This window comes from Sturnus vulgaris, chromosome 4 (genome assembly GCF_052056855.1).
Source record: "Sturnus vulgaris isolate bStuVul1 chromosome 4, bStuVul1.hap1, whole genome shotgun sequence".
Taxonomy (NCBI): Eukaryota; Metazoa; Chordata; class Aves; order Passeriformes; family Sturnidae; genus Sturnus; species Sturnus vulgaris.
This window is the reverse complement of record NC_142246.1, coordinates 17,821,911-17,843,959: the sequence shown is the minus strand read 5'-3', so window position 1 is coordinate 17,843,959 and position 22,049 is coordinate 17,821,911. Positions and strand designations below refer to the sequence as shown.

The 22,049-nt window shown below is 39.6% G+C and overlaps 2 protein-coding genes across 5 annotated transcripts in view; one reads left to right on the top strand and one right to left on the bottom strand.

The window, feature by feature from the left end:
- CCDC149 (coiled-coil domain containing 149) overlaps positions 1–11,013 on the top strand; it is a 51,374-nt gene extending 40,361 nt beyond the window's left edge. For 2 of the 4 annotated variants that reach the window (XM_014891495.2, XM_088163229.1), the window contains 3 exons: positions 2,340–2,447; positions 6,929–7,510; positions 8,126–11,013. In XM_014891495.2, the coding sequence (XP_014746981.1) occupies positions 2,340–2,447; positions 6,929–7,509 (689 nt within the window). In that variant the 3' untranslated portion in view covers position 7,510; positions 8,126–11,013. Of the gene's footprint in view, positions 1–2,339; positions 2,448–6,925; positions 7,511–8,125 lie in introns of all 4 variants that reach the window. The other 2 variants (XM_014891493.2, XM_088163228.1) reach the window with 1 other exon arrangement.
- A 673-nt stretch (positions 11,014–11,686) lies between these two features.
- Positions 11,687–13,117, bottom strand: SOD3 (superoxide dismutase 3). The gene is made up of 2 exons (XM_014891499.2): positions 12,980–13,117; positions 11,687–12,604 (listed from the first exon to the last, which is right to left on the bottom strand). Exon 2 carries the CDS (start codon positions 12,586–12,588, stop codon positions 11,863–11,865), a length of 726 nt encoding a protein of 241 aa, XP_014746985.1. The 5' UTR covers positions 12,589–12,604; positions 12,980–13,117; the 3' UTR covers positions 11,687–11,862.
- Between the last annotated feature and the right edge of the window lie 8,932 nt (positions 13,118–22,049).

The window sequence follows — 22,049 nt, the reverse complement described above, 5'->3', positions numbered from 1 at the left end:
AAAGAGCCAAATATGACTCAGCCTTTTTCTGTGTGGGATGATAAGAGAGGGTTTCAATGCTGCCTCTTGCCCTGCAGTAATCAGCTCAGAGCAGAGGCAGGGTAGAATTAAAGGGCTCTGCAGCTGCTGTGGCTGTAGCCAGTTCCAGGCATAGGGTGCAGCAGAGGTTATAAGAAAATACTCAACCTTGGAGGAGAAAATGAAAAATTTACTACTACTGAAAACTTATATGTATTTTGAGATCTGTATACTTTTCACTATAGTCCTTGAAAAATTCATTAGAGGAACATGAAGCTATATAAGTTATGAAATTGAGCTTAGACAGCAGCTAGTTGAAATTCTTTGTGTGTAATCCAACTTCAGATCATGATTCACAGAATGTAGTGCAGCAGTACCCCTGTGTGCCTCCGTCATGAATGGATGTGAATTGCTGTTAATAAATAAATATTCATCAGACTCCTTGGGCCACATTTATTGTAAAGACGTGTGGATACTGAGCTTAGCTTTATTTTTCTGTAACCAGGCTGGTTTTCAGAGAAAAATGTGAAAGTAAATGTGTTTACCGTGTAAATGCTGGCTGGAAGTCAAGAAGTATCTTTTGTGAAGCTTGTCTCGCAATCTTCAGGGACTTCAGCTCAGGCTTTACTCTTTTGATTAAATAAACTAAAAAGCCTCTGCTTTCTACTTCCATATTAAAACCTCTACGCATTTTTTTTTCATCATCTTTTTACTTCCTCCACTGGATTCTTTTGTATCTTTTGGGGTATGTGGCTGCTTCTGACTCTGTGTGAATATCTGTTGGGTATTTTCATATCACAAGTTTCCTCTATGATTTGGTTCTTCCAACACAAAATTCCTTCACTGTTACAGGAAAGTACATTCATTTAGGAGCTTTTGCATTTTGAAATATTGGTTGGATTTGTTTTGCCTTTTTTTATATTTTTAATTAATTTTATCTTACAGTGGGAGGATTGTCCTCTTTGCTGTTAGTTAATGCTGGTTTTTATTACTGAATCTGGCAAAGGCAGAATTCTGATGCATACTTGACAGAGGGATCAAATTTTGACAAGATCCATGCTTCAAAAGCACTAACTGCATTCATATTGGTGCAGTGTATTGCCCGACATGGCAAGGGTATAAAAAGATCCTTACTACCTTCAGGATCAAGGTATTTGCAGTGCCCTTAAAAGGAATTAGGAATTGGAGTCGTCCAGTTAGACTCCATGGGAGCAGCTTGACTTTCATTATTCCTTAGCATGCACCAGAACTTTCTCAGAGCTGGATGTATTCCAGGTATCTCTTGACCTGGTGTTCTCTTGAAAGTCTTTGTCTTGGATGGGTGATTAGATTTAGGATGTTGCCTTAAGGTGAAACGTACAAACAGATTTAGAGGGGCGAAGTGGTTGTTACATAAATGTCGGTTCTCATGGAGATAAATAGAGCAGTATCTTGCTGCCTCCCCAGCCATTACTTATCAGTTGGCACTTGTTCTGGAGGCCACACAAACACCACGCTTAGCTGATCTTGCACATTTCCTGCTGTTTCCCCTCTAGGTTTAAGGTAGTGTCAGTCACTATAAACATGAGCATCCTGAATAGTGGAGCACTTCCTAAAGGATCTGCAGGTGTTGCTTTCTGCATTGCTAAAATATGTAAAAACTAAGCATCTACAGCAGAGTCCTCAGATGAAGGATTTCTTGCACTATTTTGTCTGCAAAAGAACTGGAAAATTGCCTTTTTCCATTTGGTTTAAAACGAAAATGCTCAGAAATGTTTTGGGAATTTTAAGATTAAAATCCCTCCTGTTTCCCAGAAATGGGTACTTGTTTGCTCCCTCAGTTCTTAATTATGCAAAGTTTTTAGGGTTTTTTAAAGGAAACATTGCAGGATAATATGTAAATCTGAAGCATACAGCTCCATAATGATGAACCTGTTTGTATCACATGAGACAGAATAATAGAGAGTAAAGAATCAGTGCTGAATACTTGCTGGTAATAGCATGCAAGTGATCCATTACTTTGGTATGATCTGACTATTACTATTTTTAATTGAATTTTAATTGCTAATTCAATTTGCTGCATATAGCACCTGATCTTTGAAAATCTGGCCTTTACTGAGTACTGCAGATAAAAACATACAGCTTTTCTGCCTTTGCCGTGCATATTGTGGCTCCAGTAAAGAGGATTTTTTTCCATGCTGTGAAAGGATCATTTGAGATGCTTTTCCTGTTCTGTACTTTTCAATAACACTGTTAAAAATTTGTAGGGTATGTTTGAATATCATTGATGCACAGTGGTTGTAATTGGTGAACCAGCAGTTCTAACACTGTGATTGTTCCAGGTGGGAAGGATACGATAACATTCAGCGACCCAACCCTGCCTGTGATACAGCGGGCCAGGTCACCATTGTTAGCATTTGCTGATAAGCCACAGAGAGCTGAAGTGCAAGGTGAGCACCTGAAATGGAAGAACATGATGAGAGCTGAGCACTCATTTCTTTCCAAATCAAATGTAATAAATTTTCATACTGGGATAGCAGAAGGCAAAGTTTCAGTGATCACAGAGAGTGATTGTGGATCACACATCATCCACAAGTAAAACAGATAGATGGTCCCAGTAAAAATAGCAAAAAAATGACTGAAAAGTTACTACTGAATGGATTGCATAAGGCTAGGGCTCAGGTCTTACACCTCAAAGAATTTTCCTGCTAGATAACGTGACACTGTGTGAAGTTATTCATGCCATCTGTATTACAGTTAACTGACTCCTGCACTTTTCCCCTCAGTTAAAATGCACAGTAGGAAGCAGTCTGTGGAACTGGTTTAGCACTTTCCTGCATTATAGGTGAAGTCTAGATGAATGGCTTCCTGATTGCACATGGTAAATTGAAATACCCAGCTCAATTTCCCAGAGAAATTTACTGCTTTTTTCATAGTCTTACATGTGTTTTGTTAAAAATCCTTCTCCAATACCAAGCTTTAACATCTCTTCAAAGTCAAGCTTAACTTTATTTGTCAGATGCTGATAACCTTGATTTGTTTTTCCTTACTTTTTCATAATGGATGGGAGATGGATTATTATATTTGCTTATTGGCATTTGGATAAAGTCTTTAATGGGCACGACATTATGATATGCCCAGATTTTTCTTAGCTAACCATGAAGCATCATAAACAATTTATTTGTTAGTCCTGAAACTAAATAGATTGTGGCTTAATTTTGACTTTATAGTCCGTGTCATTATCTGATAAAATGTGACAGCAAGGCTGATCTTTTTTTATAATCTTGATCAGCTGATATTTTTGCTAAAAATAAGAAGTGAAACTGTAATGAATAGTTCTCTGGTGAGTAATAATAACTCATAAATATTCATTCTTTTACCTACTTAATTGTTGATTTTTAATTAAATCTGCAGTTACTGAAAGTATTTATTTCGTGGCATTATGCTCTTTCCATATTTGTCCTAGGTGAAGCTGGTATTACAGTTGTGATTACAGGCTGGTCAGACAGGCAGTCTGATCTTCCTGTCCCATCTCATCAGACCCTCTTGCTGTTGCTTTGTAACACTGCCAAACCTTTGCTCTGGGCTGAAGCTTTCCATGCTGTGTTTTCTACATTAGCTGTTTTGGTTTTTTTAAGGCGGTCAAATAACTTCTTTTTTGTGTTAAGTACTGATGACCACATGGGTTTTTTGATGGGCTTTTTTGTCTTTTGTGTGTTTGAATTTGGGTTTTGTTCTTCGGATTTTTTTTCAAATATGCAAGCATTTACTGTATCTAGAATTACAGAAATTTGAAATCTAGGGAAAAGGTTTCCAGCCTGAGGAAGTAGTCCGGAGTTTGCACCTCATTCTACATGATTCACTTACAAATCTCATCTCATCATCATTTGAAAAACAAACAAACAAATTATTCTGTTGAGCTTACTTTGTGCCACCAGTGCTGGTAAAACTCTGTGTGCACCATTCCTTTGAGATAAAGTAAACTTAGAGGGAAAAAAGTCCTGGAGCAGAGAGAGAAGGGCCAAAATCAGACTCTGAAGTGGTGAGAAGACTAGAGTAGGTGGGGTTTGACAGAGTCAGTGGAAGTCTGAGTGAGGAGGGACCTGCGTGTGGCTGAGCAGAGGTCAGAGAACAGAGGTGAGGAATCAGAACACCGGTAAGTGAGAGCAAGATGTGACTAAAAAATATTGAAAGGTGGATGAGAAATGGGCACAGTGAGTGTAGGGACTGTATAAACAAAGGGATATGGAGCAGGAGCAGAAAGATAGGTAGGGGAAGAGAAGAGCAGAAGAAAATAGCCCTGGATGGAAAAAGACAGACAAGGAAGAATCAGCTCCAAATAGGTCCTCTCCTCCTTTTCTCCTTTCTGTCCCATGACCATAATGAGAATCAAGGTTAATCACAGAAATTCTGTCATTAAACTGGACCAGGTTAAGAAATTGAGTTAAAACAGGTTAAAAACTGTTCTGCCTGCACAAACAGCTTGGGTTTTCCCTTTCCTATGTCCCAATATATCTGATAACCTGCAGTGAGAACTGAGACAAAAGTTACCTCTGTGATAATTAAACTGGGCCAACCTTTTGGTGACATAGATGAGCACATATGTACGACCAGCTGTGCAGGGGACACCATGGTTTCTAGCAGTAGGTGGCACAACAATAGCCTGTTCTGCTGCAACAGATGCTTTTTCTGAAGGATGTTTGGGGCTGCCATTTTCCCTTCAAAGCCTGAAAAGGAAGCAGTGTGTTTTCAGCTGTGAGGCATATCCCTGTGCTTGGAGTCACACAATTCCTCTGCAGTCAGCATCTGTATGGGAACGATACATAGGTACCTTTTGTACTACTCTGCACAGAGAATGACTGCTGTTGAGGTTTAGGAACTTGGTGCATATTGCAATTCTTTACCTATACTATGTACCTCCAAAATCTGGGGGACCTTGGCAACTGGGAAGAACACAGGAGCGTGTTCATCCGCCATCATGCACCAAACAAATATGCTCTTGGTTAAAGGATTACTGAAATAAAAACAAAACCACTCATATTTTCCTATCCCTTGAATAATCAGTTGAGTGAAAACAGTTGATAACCAGAATAGTAATGAAATTCTTACTTATCATTATATATTAGACCTCGTGTCACATTGTCAGCTTTAAAGAGTAGCATGGACATTTGGTGCCTGTTTGACCCAAGAAATCTTCTTAGCTTTTGAACATTTATTCTTCATCAGAACTTTTTATAATGCATCAAGTGTTGCTCTTGCTAGAGCTGTAGATAATCAGAAGGCTTTTGTAGGCTTTTTTTATCCAGTCTATCTGCTTACCCTAACTCATCAAAGCCTCCTTTAATCTGCACTTGTCATTGTTTCAGTTAAGCTGGATGGTGGATGTCTCTAGTATCTACTGTGCGGTTCCTGTGTGAACATGCATAATGACAGAGAGCAATCATATGAATTAAAGCCTGTCTTGTGCCATGAAATCTCACTTTATCCAATGCACAGGATGGGTAGTGTCATGGGACGGGTTATACTTGAGCATCACAGCTGCTAACGAACAGCTACTTGGGGTTTTTCCATTCCATTGTTGAATGCCTTGTCCCTGCTGTACTGCCTGGGTGCTATTTCAGGCATTTCCTGAAGAAAACAGTGCTGTTCTTCAATGAACTTTTCTCTGGTGATTTAGTGCTTTGAGACAATTTATCTTCAGAAGATTGCAGCAAGATGATAGCTTGGTGTTATTCTACGTTAGAGGGAGGAAACTGAGGCAAGAGGAAGGTAGAGTCACTGCTAATTTCGAATGCTAGTTTGAGGTACATACATTTTGGCTCATTTGGAGCACTTTGATGTACAGCACAAGCAGAGCAGTATTGCACATCAAGCTCCTAGTTTTCCAGCTGACTTCTCAGATAATGAGGCTTAGATCCAGTGGGTGATCACCTTTTGAAAGTTAATTTATCCCTGCCTTTTCCACAGACTTAAATTCCAGCTCTTCAGATTTGCATTCCTAGCTTTGTTGATGTCAGTAAGAGTGTCAGTTTCCTTTTTACCAACCCTGGTCTCATTCACTCAGTAGCTCCCAAATTCCAAATGAGGCAGATATGATAGAGACCGTAGGCTGGTCCTCTGCAGCCAGGCAGTCCCATCCTTGTGTGAAGCAGGATTCCAGTAAGAGAAATTGAGTAAATTCTTATATACTAAAAGGTAATGCATCTGCACAACAAGAGTAGTTTTAAGCTCTTCAAGGCAGACTTATTTTTGGCATTTCCTAATTTTTCTTACTTTACTTTGCAAGCTTACTTTCCATGAGGCTTCCTGTCCTTTAATGGACACGTTAAAGGAGACTTTCACAAGGATGTTTGTTTGCACATTGATTTTTTTCTCTGTTTTGACACTTTCTTCAGTTTGACTTTTAGTAAAATGTTATACTTAAAACTCTTGTATTGCTGCTTTGTTTTATGCTGTTACCCTAATCAAAATATTATTTTATATTCAGAGAAATGTTGCAGGATCAGTAACAAAACTTCATTATTGGATGAAAGCCTGTGAAAAGCTCCAAATAAATGGAGCTCATGTTAACCCCTGAAACTGTTAGTGATGGGGGGATTAATGGTAAGCTGTGCCAAAAATTTCCATTGCTAAGTGCTTGGAGTTGATAATCCTCTGGAAAAGTTTTCCTGACCTTGCTGTTCTACAGTATGATACTGTCTAACTCTTAGAACTGTTGGTATTAGGGAAAGACAGGATCCAAAATAGGGCCAAATCCAGCAAGAAACTTGGTGTTAATTGTTTATTGTTTAAGAAATAGACCTGGGAGGGATAGGGAAGCATTCTTAAAAATACCTTACTGAGATAAACATCTCTGTGGTCCAGCACTGGTATATAAAAAAATGCCTCCAACTGACTTGAGTATCTTGCTGTTCCATTTCTCTTTCAGCAGAACAGAAGGGAGAACGTGATGAAACTTATGCTGTTGCAAGTGAGTCTCTGGCTCCAGAGGGAACAAACTTAAATAACAGAATCCAAAATAAACATTTTTACCCTTCATTACCCCAGCTGCCTTCTGAGGAAGAAGACATAAACAAGCTTGGAAGTCAGATAATTAAACTGACAGTTGCAGAACTGAAAGGGAAAAGAGGAGGCGCTCCTGTGGGGGAGCAAAACGTGGGAGTTGGAGCAGAGCTTAATGATTCATCAGAGACAGAGTTCCCACTTTCCAGCCCTGATCCATCTGACCCCACGGATCCCTCAAACTCTGAGAATGAACGAACAGGTGAAACTGAGGCCCTGAAAGACAATAACAAAACCTTAGAGAGAGATTGTGACATTCCAAATGAAAGAGGGAATCAAAATAGCAGCACCATGGAAGTGGTGTATACTGAGGACGCTGGAAGGCATGGAGGGCTCTGTGTTAAAACTGCAGACACAAATAACAGCTTTGAGGAGCTCTCTGGATCTGAAAACAAGAAATCATCTGATGCTGCTGAAAACCGTGAATATTTGGATAACAGTTTGGCTTGAGGTATGAAATCCAGGCCTTCAAGCTTCTCACTGTAATCCTTGTGCAGTGTCTGTGCTGTTGCAGATATGATCAGTAAAATACTGTGCTGTAGGGTTATTTTATACTGAACTGTTAATAATTCTTTAAAAAATATGTTTTTCTGTTCCTTCTGTCTGTAGTGCACCAAAACTGTAAATTACCTAAGGGACAGAATTAGTGTTGAGGTTTAGTCATGTTGGTTTTTTGTAATGATTTGAAGTTTCTATATAGATTGATGTAATTTACATTAGTGTAGTAAAGATGCCAGTGATAATGATTTATTTCTTATCACTAGGCTCCTGAAACATGTATGGTCCTAGTGCTGGACTGTATTTTAATGTTGAGAAATGTCTCTCAAGGATGAAAAATTTGGAGTGAGAAACTGAGAAGCATCTTAAGGCTGTGAGCTTTTGCTTCTTTCTTAGACTGTTTTGTTTCTCTTTACATATAGTGACTGTCAGTACATCCTTAGAAATAAGATCACTATTCCTTTACACAAAGTTTCTGAAAACCATCCCTCCTTATATATTGTTCTCTCATTACCTTTATACCTTTTTATTTTTTCAACGGTACAAAATTTTTCGTTTCCTCCCCCAGCTCATCTCATGAAAATGAAGCGAGTTATTTCACCAGATACTGAGAGCCCAATTTAACGAAGCTCTGAAGGAAATATCATCAGAGAAGCCAGAAGTCTTACTGTGAGAAACAGCAATGCTGTTCTAAAGCAAAGTAAACAGCACGAGGAGAACCAATGATGTCCTGTCCAGCTACTTGGCTGTCAGTTTCTGGAATTGCATTCCTCTACTTACAGGAGCTGGAACAGCCTCTTGGGCTTAGTTAATGGGTGATAGGTTTCAGCCTACTCCATCTGTGCTCTCCTTTCTAAAGGAATTTCGTGTCTTTTTAATTTTCTTATTACTTGGAATTAAGGATAACTCCTCCTTTCCTCCTCATTTCACCAGTCTGTGGTATGATAGAAGGATTATTTGCATTGCTGCTACTTTTTAAAACTTCTTCTCTTGAAGAGGTTTAGTCATAGAAAAACATTCCTATAATAACTGGGGGAAAAGGGGGCTGCTATGTTATTCCCTAGCTTGGTCCTGATGCTGGAGCTGTGCCATTCTGCTTCTAGGAAGGCAGCAATGAGGGAATACTTAATGTTGAAGTTAGCAGCTGCTGGGGAAGGGGAGGCAGGTCTTTCCTCTCCTGTTTGTAGCATAAGGAATAGTCTCTGCAGCTGTGGAGCTTCTATGGGCCAGCAGTCGTCAAGGCAATTTTTCTGCTGGCTTGGGACCTAATTGTCTGTAAATGTTCATTTCTCACTCCTAGAACTTGAAACCAATCAGAGAGAATTAAAGCAAATTTAATAAAATACTACTAATAAAAAGGAAAATCCCTCCCAGATTGAGTACTTCTTTGACAAATAACTGCCAGCTGCAAGTTTTTACAGCCCACTTGTCAGCTACTGAATAAAGAGAGTTTATATTAGCAGTACTGACAAACTCTTCTGTATGTGTAAGATGAGCTAGCAGGTGCTGCCATAATCAAGGTGTCAGAGTCCATGAAGAGTTTGTATTCAGCAGAAGAAAGGCTGTATATAAATTATTATATATAAATATAAGGAGTGATAGTCAGAAGGTGAAAAATGTGGCTTGTCTCTGTTCTCATGTGTTTTCCCTAGCAGGTGCATTTGTGTAACCCTTTCAGTGTCTGTCTGCAGGATGTAAAGCCATACTTACAGTGCTCCTCAAATATGTGTACTTTGTCTTTAAGGGGAATTAAACATTGCAACATTCCACTGATGTTTAGCAGCAGTCCTTAGGAACAAAACTTATATAGTTAAGTGTATTAGGGACATGAAGCAGTAAAAAGTTTTTATTTTGTTATTTTGCTCACCATTAAAATTCCTAATTACCTGAAAAAAACCCAAGAGTTTAAGAGTTCAAAAGTGTTAAGCTGTTCCCAGTAATTGTAACTGACTGCATTACTGACTCATTTTTGTGACAGTCAGAAGAAAAAGAGCTGTAGAAACTAAAATCTCCAGGAGAATGTGCAGGATTTTTTCCTCTAATGCCTGAATGTCACATGAAGTAGCATTCTGTTTGAGATATATTTTTTCCATATTTCAGACTGATCCTGCACAGAGCTAAACATCAATGCAGCCAGAACTGAGGCAAGCAACTAAGAAGGTCAAGATTTCATCTGTTGAGCTCAGAAATGTTGAGGGTCTTTTACCATTTCTCTGTCCTGTTTCTTTCCTGACCCAGAGATGTGAGAATGAGCTTTTTGCTCACAGTCCCTTAAGAGCCAGTTAATGCTATTAGTTAATGAAGAGCTTGGTGTAAGGTTGAAGCAGTGCTGGATCAACAGCTTTTTAGTGCCTCCTTTGCTGATTCTTTTCAGTATGTCTTTTCTGTGGGAGCATACTGATGTACAACCCAACAATTAGGGCATCTTGCTAATTGTCCTCGCACCATTCTACCTCTTAGATGCCATTTTTAAATCTTTGCAGTCACTAAATTCCAGTAAGACACATAGATCTCTGAAAACCTCATTTCCAGTGTGATGCCACTGCTGCAATACTGGCCCTCTCCTTTCTCTTCTAGCAGATGTGTATTTTAGCTACATTTTTAGCTTTCTCCCAGGAGCACAATACTTCAAAGCAAGACTTGTAAAAAAAAAAGTTGGTGCACTAGGTGATAAGTAATTAAATATTCTTGTCAGTATCTTCTTCGGATATTGCTTTAATTGATATTTTTGTGCTATTATAGCAATATTTTTTTTTCCCCAGTAAATTTAACTAGTGATTTTTGTGGACTCTACCTTAGATTTGGAGGGGTGGTTTTGTTTTTATTTTATTTTGTTTTTTAAGGGAACCTGTGTTCCCTTTTTCTACTCCTTTAGAAGTGCAGAAATCACAACCAGACATGTTAAGCTTTTTTGATGTTGGGCTTTGGGGAAGCAAACTGAGAAGGAAATTTTGTGGCAGGAGTTTGGAGAAGCTGCATTTCACAAACTGATTTTAAGGAAGTTGTCATACCTAAAGGTGCATTATCTGTGAGAAGGATTTCATTTGAAAGTATGATGATGTGGTTATTGGAAAAATGATGTTCACTGAATTCGTAAAATAAGTGTGTGAAAATGAAAGAAGCAGCATCTTTTAGAATGCTGCTTCCTTTCTAAGTGAGACTATTTTTAAGCATATGGGAATTTGTATAATAAAGACAGTGGAATTTCTTTAATCCCTATCAGCTCAGGAATGTATTTCAAAATCTTAACTGAGATTAAGTTGAAAATCTGCTACATTTCTAAAAGATAGCATTTTGTTTACCAGCTTCTGTTTTATAGTTTGCTTTCTAAATTATGCAGTTTAATTTATTTGCAAACCAGTCTTTTGTTGCTGCCTGGATTAACAGCACATGGTTAAACGATATTAATACATTTTGTTGTCTTTAATAAAAGCATTTCCTGATATACTTACTCTACCTGCTTGTTTCCTTTTCTCTTCTTAGTATTAGATGAGTGATAGCCATGGGGTAGTGTTTTAATAGTCTGAGTTGTGTTAAATTCAAAAAGTAAAGCCTTATTAAGTGAGGGTTTTAAGTTTGAAAATGATCTTAAATTTTTTCACTGTCACTTCTCCCAGCCCAAACTGACTTTGTTCCTACAGTTTTGTATGAAGTAACACAGCATTTTTTTGCTCTGAAAATAGTATTTCTCTCTGATCTGCTAACTTTATCATCATTGTCTAAGCAACATTATAACTTTTGTATATAACTGTGTTATTAACAGGCACAGACCGGAGAGTTATACAAGTAGAACAACATAAGGGATCTGAAGTTCAACACAGAAATTCCTGTATTTTCCCTTATTTCTAGGGGAAGTCCACTACTAAGGTCTTGCAACACAACACCCAACACTGTTAACACTATAGAGACCTTTCTGCTTTTCAAGTTGTCACTTAACTACAGAATAGTGTCTCATGAGAGGAAAATTCTTACTTTTTTCCTTTAGTATCTAATGATCCCTTAAAAGACACTTGCAGTGCACAGATTCTTTTGCCCACACACCCTATCCATCTGCACTCTTGCTTACATGCATTCAGCTCCCAAACTGCGTAAAAGGGAATCTTTTTCCTTCAAGTAAACACTCACAATGTTGAGTTGATGCTGGTTTTATTGATAGGCTTACATAAAGGAAGGTGTACAGAAGTGGTATGTATTGCATAGAGGAGCAAGCAAATGGGAATCCTTTAGCCATGTATCTTAGTGGGCAATAGCACAGCCTGAGTTACTTTGTGCTGCCCAGGCTGTAGCTGGCATTTTGGACTTCACCTAAGCCTGGCTGTATGTTCTTTTGTTGAGCCCTCTCTTCTTCTTGTCCATCACCTCAGGCAGTTTCTCTTCCCACAAGTTCTTGTTGCTTATCCCAATCACACAGCAAGCCAGACGTTTCCCAGCATTTCCATTTTCCAAACTGGCCTTATTATTGCCCTTGCCCATATCATCTTCCTGCTCGTGGATCACAACAGATCTGCCCATGATGGAATATGGACCAAAGACTGTGGCAGAGAGGTTTGTTTTGTATTTTCTGATTTTGCCTTCTTTAGGAAGAAAGTTGCCAAAATCTCCTGGGTGACGAGGGTGATTCACTCTGAAAGGGTTATAGTGTCCCCCTGTAGAATCACAGCCATTGCTGAGGTCTCCAAGCTCGTGGATGTGTATAGCTCTGCTAGATTGATTGTTATCCAGTGGAAACCCATCCAAGTAAAAAATGGCTTCCAGTCTTCCATATGAGTAAAGCTGCCTGAATAAGACTTGTCCAGTCACTTGTGGCTTGTCAGCATCTATTTTGGAGCTGGGCTTCATTTCACAAGTGGCGTACATCATCCCATCAGTCTCGTTACCACGTGCTACTGGGTAGAGCAAATTCTGCCACAGGTCGTTCACTTGTTTCTGTATTTCATGCAATGACTCCTGGAGTGGGTCAGTTTCCTTGTCTGTCATGACACCAGAGGCAGACAGGGCGAGCCCAGTGACCAGAGAAAGAATCAGAAACATCTTGGCAATTTTGAGCCTGCATAAAATACAGATTAGTATCAGTAGATTGCTAGTTGCTAAACCCGTCTAATGTGATGAACTGAAAATCAGAATGCATATGTGTATTTAAACACATACAACTGGCACCCATGACTAAAAGAAATTCTAGTGATTATGTATTTTAAATTAGATCTTGATCTCAAAAACTACCTCTGTTTCCCTGCAGGAAGCAAGCAAGCAAGCCAAAATGTTTTTAAATCTAAGTTTGTAATTTTGTATTGTAGAAAAGTAGGGTTTTTCTACTTCAACAAATTCCAGCAAGACAGTTTGCCAGGAGTTTTTTCTTGGTCCATCTACTTAACTATTAGTTAGGCATTACAAACAAAAAGTAAAAATCCAACAAGCCGATTACCTTGCAGAGCCCCTCAGTAGTAGCTCTTCACCTGTGCTCCCCTAAACCAAGACGTGATCGGACAGGAGTCCAGAGCTGCTGGAAGGTGATGCTTATGGAAACTGCGTGTTTGTGTAGAAATTAGGTAACGCTGGGGGGAGGCGGGAGAACCGTGGGAGGAGAGGGAGGCGGGGACGGAGGGAAGAAGGAAGGGAGGGGAGAACGTTCTAGGCATTTTTGTTTTGGCAGTGTGAATACTTTATCCTTTCCTGGTGAGTTTGTTAGTCTGGCTCTCGGTCCTCATCGGCATTCCAGAAAAAACAAAAATAGGAAAAAGGCCACGAAACTTTGAAATTATTCTGCCTTTTGGTGACTTCATGCCCTCATCTAAAACAAGTGAACTTCAGCACACAAGGAGGGGAGAAGAAAGAGTTTTATTAAGGCGCAATTGGGCAGTTTGTTCACTTGTGTGCTGGTTGTCTGGAGCTAGTTTGCATTTTTATTTCTTCATTAATCAGAATGGAAACTGGTGCTTGAGCAACATAAACTGTTCTATATGGAAGTATACAAAAGGTTTTGTGGATTTGGAAACAGTTTAAACTATAGTTGTTGAGGTACATGTCAATGATGCCTCTGAAGTTTTAGGGTAAGTTAGCATCTGCTCTGCTGCTTTACTCACCAAGATACCTACAGCCCTTCTGCTTTTTTTTTATTTTCCTTTTTTTCCCCCCCTTTTTTTTTTAACTAGCAATTATTTCTTTCCTAAGAGAGAAGTAAGCGGTACTGAGGCAGTGTAACGTCAGACTGAGGTGCAGAGGAATTGCTCAGGAGCTGGCTGGAGCATAGAGAGTTCACATCCCATGAGCAAAGAAATGCTCTTCTCTCAGGGGCACTGCTCTGTCCACAGCACTTCCCACTGATGCAGCTGAAATGTGGATTTGTCTGTCACGGGGTGAGATTTCTGTGGAGAGAAAAGAGTAGCTTTTATTACTCTGAAACAATTCTCAATGCAAGAAAATTGCAAAGGAAATCCCTTTTCCCAGTTCACGTCTTCTGCCAGCTGGGTAAAGAATGGGACTGTCACCTTCTGCAATGGTAAAATTCTGTGTGTTAATCTCACCAGTATCATATACTACATCAGATCCAAGATACTCAGTTATGTGAGAGAGACAATTTTTTTTCTTTATGTATGAAGTAGAGTAGAGCTAAAGGAATGTCAGCTACTCGGATCATTAGCCAGGGAAATACAGAATTAACTAACTCCATTTTTGAATATTATTGAATATATTTTGGATATTGAATGTGTTACTTTAGCTCTGGGTTTCAGTTCCTAATCTGTGAAACGGGACAATTGGTATTTCTTCAGGTTATTTACAAGTTTTTCAGATCACTGTGCTCCTGGGCACCATGCAGTGGGATAGAGAAGTGAGCGCCAGGATTATCCATCACACCAAGCCTAGTGCTGCTCCTTTGCAGCTCTTCCAACTTCATTCACTGGCAGTCTCTGAGCTGGGAAAAGCCATACTTACAGTGTGGTAATACAATGAAATTGCTTGGGTTTAAAGCATTTGAAAGTTTTATAATCAAGTTTATAAATAGACACAAAAAATGTTCAGCTAATACTAGCCAAATGCAAAGGTTTAAGTTTATAAAATACAGGAACCAAACATCCAGTCTAAGTACTATTAGAAGAATTACTTCTTAGCAGCATAAAAAAATTTTAAGGGGTCAAAACAAATGGAAGGAAGAAAGGAGCATCATTTATTGTTTATTGTTTGAGTCACAAAGTAGTGAACTGAATTCAGTAGTAAATTGAATTCAGTAGTAAACTGAATTGAGTTTAATACTTTTACAAGGAAATTCCTGAGCCACAGTCAGTACCCCAAGAAGATAATTGTAAAGCTTTAGTTGAATTGTAAGGCATTTTAAAATACATACTAGGGACAGAATTTTAGCTGGCTTAAATACAGCAGTGTTTCTGACTTCAGTGATATTTGTGCTGTCTACACCAGCTGGGATTCTTCTCCCTGGAAAAACTTACTTGCTGCTCTTTTTTGATGTACTGCACATGAGGGAGGGAAGCAGAAATGCAGAAGGTGTAAAGGAGATGATCAAAGGGACAGAAAGGACTGCAGCAAAGTGAAATGATGTATTTGTAGTGCTCTGCACTTCGGAGAATGAAAAGGAAATAGTAGCTGTGGGCCGCTGTCAGAAAGATGTATTTTAAAAAGGAGAAGGGCTGATAACTACAAGGAATGCAATTGCCAGGGTGATTTGGCATTCATTTTGAGTCTGAAAGATGGGTGCTAAGTACTAACCAGGTGTATCATTAAAGCCTGTTGTTACCCACTGCCTGTGTTTTAATTTTCTGGTTACAAAGAGGTGCAAATAATGGGCTTCACAGCCTTTAAAGCAGACAGCACTATGAGGAAAGCCCACAGTGACCTGGCCATGGCTTGTGTTACAATCACTGCTCTAAAACTAAACCTCTGCTTTTGTTTCAGTTCTACAAGATCTTTTGTATCATGAGTTTCGTGGGTTGTACAAGACAGACTAGTCAAAACAACTTCTGCAAAGCTCTCTAGACTACATAGGAAGAATTTGTTTTACAGTGAGCTTTATACCAGACTCTGCTCACAAGCTCCCAGTCCATGCTGTGACCTTCAGGGTTGCTTGGTTTGCTTGTTTTGCAATGACACCATTCCTGTTGCATTATTCTGCTCTTTGACTTAATGTTGTTTGATTTGTCCAGTGCAGAGTTAAACACGATGAGGAAAACACTGCACAGGAGAGAATCCTTTTATAGCCAGCTGTAGCTTTTTTGTGTCTCCAGCAGTTGGATCTGCTCTCATTGTTTTTTTGCTAGAATGGTTGTCCATAAGAACACCCAGAGAAGGAAACTTTTATGGCTTTGGGAGTGAGTGATGGAGCTGACTGTTTTGCTCCACATATGGAAGATGCTGGAGCAGCTGAAAGAAAGGAGGCATTTGTAGTCTGAGCGTAACAGCCAAGATCCTTGGGCACCTGATCTGCTCCTTTGGTGTTGGGCAACTTCTGCCATTTCTGACTCACAGGAGCCAGGTATGCTGGTGGTCATCAGGCAAGCAGCAGGTGCATGCAGCATTTGTTGGTGTGTGCAGTTAGCAAGTATTGAGTTTGGTGAGGTGTCAAATGTGCTGTGTGCCCCAGCCCCGTGTGACATCTGGTGTGTCCCGGAACCTGCACGAGGGTCTGCACCAAAGCCTGCAGTGCTGGCGTTCATCTGCAGTGCTATGGGCAGTGGGGCCAGCGAGGGCAGGGCAGGGAAAGCAGCAGTGCAGCCAGGGAGGGGCAGGATATGGAAAGCAGCAGTGCAGCCAGGGAGGGCAGGACAGGGAAAGCAGCAGTGCAGCCAGGGTGGCTGTGAAGGTGCTGTGGCTTTGGCTGTTCACTGCCTGTCCTGCTGTCCCACTGAATCTCTCCTGAATTCTCCCTGGAGCTACAGGGGGAGCTCTGCCCGGCTGAGCTGTTTCAGCCTTCTCACCTGCGTGGGGAAGACAGGGCCGGCACTGGCAGCACCACATCCCACAGGAATTGTGATGGAGCAACTGGTTTGCAATTCCTGTGGAGAAAAAAAAAAAAGGAAAAAAGAAAAGGAAACATTTTGCTGTAGCAAATGGAAAATCCGTTGCTGGTCATGACTTATTCTTCCTGTTTAATCCTGTTCCTTGACTTGGTATTTCTATTTAAAGAAATAAAAATATTTACTGCCTGAGATAAGCATCCATTTATAATATTCTTACAAAGAATTATAAGCATTTTCAACTTTTTAGGGCATTACCCATAGCAAAATTCAAATCAATAAACAAAAGGGAAACAGCACAGTTTTCTCTGGGGAATAATTTCTCTTGCAAATAGAAGCTCATACAACTGTCAAACTACTCTGCGTCAGCCGATTTGAAAAATTCTTGAAATTCTTCCTCTTTAATAGCTTGTGAAGAAATCATTTTATGAAAGTGAGGGAGAGATGATCTGTAAGTAAGCTTTCAGAACAAGCTGCATTCAGAAATTCATTCTAAGTCTGTCAACCTAATTTAACAGAATTTCATCTTCACATGTGAATATAAAATATAAATATGTAATGTAAAAAGTAGAGATGGAGCCCAGCTATTAGATAATTTACGTTATTATTTGTGTTTGCTCTTATTCCCTGATCTTTTATAAAATATTTATCCTTTCCTCTTTGTAGCATTAATCTGATGAGGGGTTTGCTGTTTGAGACGAGACAAGAAATAAACACGAGACTTTTTTCAAGCTCAGTGCCCAATGACCACAAATGGAAATATCTTGGGGTTTTTTAATTTTAAAGCTCACATTGCACACATTGTGCATATTTGCACAGCTTCAGCTCTGTGCATAGCTTCAAGCTGCAGCTCAGGACCCATAGGAACACTGCACTGTTAGGTCAGATGGGTGAGCAGTGGTTACCTACAAATAAGTAATACAAATAAATTTCTCTTTTTATGACATTTAATAGCAACTGTCTCAGTAGTCTAATGATCCTAAGAGATTAACAGAGCATGATTTTCAGATATTTCTATCCTTAGTGTAGTAAAAAGACACAGCAATTGATAACAGGCCACACTCTGCCTTCTGTTTGTGTGTGTCATCACCCCTTGGTTTGTATCTGTGCTACAGATACAAACAGATGGTCTGAGAGGGATTTAGAGACACCAGACCAAACCTTACCAATCAAGACTTAGTAAATCAAGACTTAGGCTTCTCTATCCTGTTTTTAAAACTCATCATTGCTGAAGAATTGGCCATCAACTGTGGCTTGACTGTCCTTTCTCTTACAAGTTTTCCAGCTCTGTAGCCTGGTTCTCACTGCAGATTGGAACAATTGTTTTGGTTGTACCCACTACAGACAGGGGACAGATTATTCTCTTCTTTGCAACAGCCTCAGTCAGACTCGAGAGTTTAACTCTGTACTGATGGCTCTTCCATCTTTCTGCTAAACATTTCCAATTCTTTTAAGCTTTCCTCCTAAATTTTGCAGGCTCCTGTGTTAAGTAAACCACCTTTTCCTATGGACTGTGCACCTCTTGCTGGAAGAGAAATCACAAACAGCCCAGTGTGCCAGACAAACAGCAAGAACCACCACCATGCTTGTCATGCAGACTATATTATTCTCTACATCATAATGTGATCTTTACCTGACCCTTTCCTGCAGAACTGCTGCTTATGCAGATATTTCCATTTTATATTTCAGTAGCTGCTATTTCTGCCATATATAGCATTTTATGATTGTCTTAATAGAGTTACCTCCTTTATTTTTATTTTCCCCACCTCTTATTTCTCCAGCTTGTCATGAGCATTTTGAATTCTAATCCTTCCTCACAGTGAATCTACAGCTGTGAATTTAATCAGTTTACTTTTTGTGCCATCATTCCCATCATTAGCAGGAGGGCTGAATAAAGCTGAATAGACAAACTTCTGCACCCTAGGCAAGTTGCTATCCCTGTTGGGAACTGACTGGTTCCCAAACAGGCACAGATTTCCCTCCATCCCCATACCTGCTTCATAAGAGTGTGATCAAGCATGGCTTGTGTGTAAGAATGTCATGTGAAATAGTAGTTGAGATATTTAGCAAAGTTTGTTCAGATAATCACCTACTTCTCTTTATGCAAGACTGATTATTCTGCTATAGAAAGGAAATAAAAAGTTCCTGTTGTCTTTTATCCATTTCCCTTTCTGACATTCTATCCATTCCTTTTCAGGTGAATGCAAGAAGTTTGCCTCTTTTAGAGGCTTTTCTGTGGCTGTGAATCCTGGATTAAGCCACACTTATCATTACAGAATCTTCAGACTTCATAGGAACCAAAATCATTTACTGGCCCTATCTCAAAGAATCTTCATTACTGTTATTATCCTGGGAAAAGCAAAATGTCTTTGAAGAGCTGCCTGGCACTAAGTGGTGTCTGAAACCTTAAGCATACAAAAATAACCAAAACAAACAAAAAGCCACCATTTAAGTGCACATCTCCACATTGCTTCCTCACTTCTGCCAAAAGAGCCAGTAGAAGCAAGGATTAGGTTAATTCATGCTAGCTAGACAAAATAAATTCCCAGACATTCCAATTTTTGACCCTCTTATTTCTTGCAAGCAGCACCTGTTCATGAAAGTCTCCCAGTTCACCCATGTTCCTCAGCACTCCATTACAATTGCCAATACTGAAGGCACACCTTGCCAAAACCAGGAAAATTAAACTCATTCTTAAGTTTGCATTTAAACATAGAATCATAGGTGCTTGTCAAGTCACTAAATAAAGTGAAATACTTTGATGCTTTATTTACAAATTCAGGAGGATCTTGGTGCTCCCATTGCCCATATCAGAGACCCCATTAGTGCTAAAATCCTTGGTGGCACCTGCAGGCACTGAGGGCTCTGCTCTGCACCAGAGCTCAGCAGAAGCTGAGGGCAGTTGTGTTCCAGGAGGACAAAGCCCAGCTGGCTTTAACAGCAGGAGCAGCTCCTGCTCTGGTGGGAGCCCAGCAAAGGGCTCTGTCTTGGGGCAGGGGCTGCTCACTGGCAGCCCTGGATGGAGACAGCCCTGGGCTCTTGCTGGAGTCAGCACTCAGCAGCATCCAGGAGGATCCTCATCCTTGAACTCAGCAAGGTGCAGGAGAGCCCTTGAACTCCTGGAGGCTTTCTCAGAGCAGCTATTTCACCTCAGATAGCGTGGTATGCTACTATAGAATAAAATAATTTAAAAAAAGGTATGGCTTATCTGTGTTGGATACTCACCTCCATTGAAACTTGTGTGTAGTTCAGGACCTGAGCCTCTGAGTACTTTTCAAAGCAGTTTGTTGTAAAACCTCTGAATTTGTATCTTTCAGAACAGCAGAAATTATAAATTTGAAAATTGCAACCTTTTACAGAGTAAAAATAGTTTTTATGGTAAAGTGGCTCCCCACCTTTTTAGCCATATTTATCCCAGTGGTTGACTTCTGTAAGAATAGCTGAAACCCTGAGAGACTGATGGAGTTTAGCAATGTGAGTTCATTATATCCAATTTTGTTCTCTTGGTGAAAACACAGACTCCTAAATCCTATTTACACTCTGAAATTGAAGAGGTTCCAGCCCTCATCTGACCTTAACACCTCCTAGTTTTGTGCAGCTTTTGTTAGCTTGTGCACATGTTCAAATTCTCCAATGGCAAATGGTTTTGGAGATCAGATGTTCAGGATTAAGAGCAGAACCCATTTTTGCCTCTTAAAATCATTTTGACATTTTAGTGGAAGATTAAGATTTACAATTAAGATTTACAATTAAAACAATTAAAATTGTTTGCTTGTACTCTGAAATGGGCCACAGTATGAGTACGAGTGAGCCATTTTTAGGAAAATTACATAAAAAGATTTGAATTGCTAAATTCAAATAAATTCAAAGTTACTCACCTTGAGAATGCTAACACAAATATTTTGAAAACCCTGAAGGTTTTATCCGAGGTAAATATTTGAACCTGAATTCCTCCCCTGGGAAGATTAATTAGCAAATAAATAAATGATTATAAAGTCAGGGGCCATTCTGAGTAAAAGCATGTAGGAATAGTCACTTCTAGCTGAAGTTGCTCTTAGTATTGTTTATATTTACATTCTTTTTTTTCTTTCTTTTAACTGTGGAGTGGAACACAAACCTCCCCAAATGGTGCCAAGTTTAAGGATCTCCACAGAGGTGCAGCATGGTTCTGTGGGTTCTGACTTCCAACCAGGAGAATCTCACTAGTTCCAGCCCAGCAGCACAAAGGATTTGAGCATCTCTGAAACTGGATGTTTGGCTCTAGAAAAACAGAGCATAGATAGGAGGCAAACACATGAAGGCACTCTGTTTTTATCAGCTCCTATGTCTGCATTAACAGGCAAGACTGAGAATGCCACCTGCTTACAGAAAGGCTTTCATCTCATAGGGCATGGAGTTCTTAATAGTATTCCATTAGATATAATGAGGTACGCTGGTGCAGATTTCCCCCCTGAAGTTTGCACGCATTTGTACAAAATAAGACTCCTGCTGGGGTGTTTTATGAATGTGGAGTCTTTCAGTTCCAGTTAAATAGGATAACCAGCTGTTTTCCAGGGCACACGAAGAAATCCTTGGATTGGTTGTTGTTGCTACTCTCAGCATTAGCATGCCTGCAAAAAAAATAAAAACACAGGAATATTTTACTGTAACCTTCTTGAAGGGAAGGCAATTCTTTGAATGCATCAGAAACTGTTCTAATAGATGCAGAGGAAAAAAAAAGGATAAAAATCCAATTTCTTTGTCCCTTGATTTTGTTACAAACCTTCTTTCCATCTTCAGCCTCCAGGTCTGCCTCCCATGAGTTGTCATCTGTGTTGTCACTTGCAAGACTTTATTCCCCAAACCTGCAGATGTTATTAAATTTGAGGATTATAAGGTTATGTAGGACGTGGTAGAAGCCAGATATGGATTGGATGTTTTTATTAGAGGATTACCAAATTTTGTTAACAGGAATATGCCTGAGTAATTCTACTGAAGCTCTGCTGTGCTTGTTATGAAACATCTGATCCTGAAGCAGATACAGAGCTGCACTGTGGCCAGGCCCAGGTCTCTTTCCACGCCAAAGGAAGGTCATGTTCATGATGTGTAGGATTGGATCAGTGCAAACAATGTATAATGGTTTCACTGGAAAAAGCATAATGGTTGTGGCAGAGGTATCTCACCATAAAATCCCAAATATCCCAATGACTCCTTCATTTTCGAATCCTTTTCCACTGCTGGTACATGTTGCAGGCTACAAAATAAAATCAATATAGAAGGTGTGTACTTCAATGTTAGTTTCAAGTACAGTGAAAATATCTAACGCTTTTTGTAGCTTTTTATAACTTGCGTATTCCTAGTATATGACACCAAGATCTTAAACAAAATTGTTGCTCCTAAGGCATGGGATTATGATGACATTAACTCTGTAAATGTCACTATACTGGTGTGTTTGTGAGTGAGGGGCTAACTCAAGCTAGTGAGCTCAAAGCAAGAAATCAGACAAGAATGTTGAAGAAGAATATATAAATAATCTGACCCTGGACACAC

Coding starts and splice junctions, on each gene's coding strand:
- SOD3 (XM_014891499.2), bottom strand. CDS start 12,588: ATGTTTCTGATTCTTTCTCTGGTCACTGGGCTCGCCCTGTCTGCCTCT.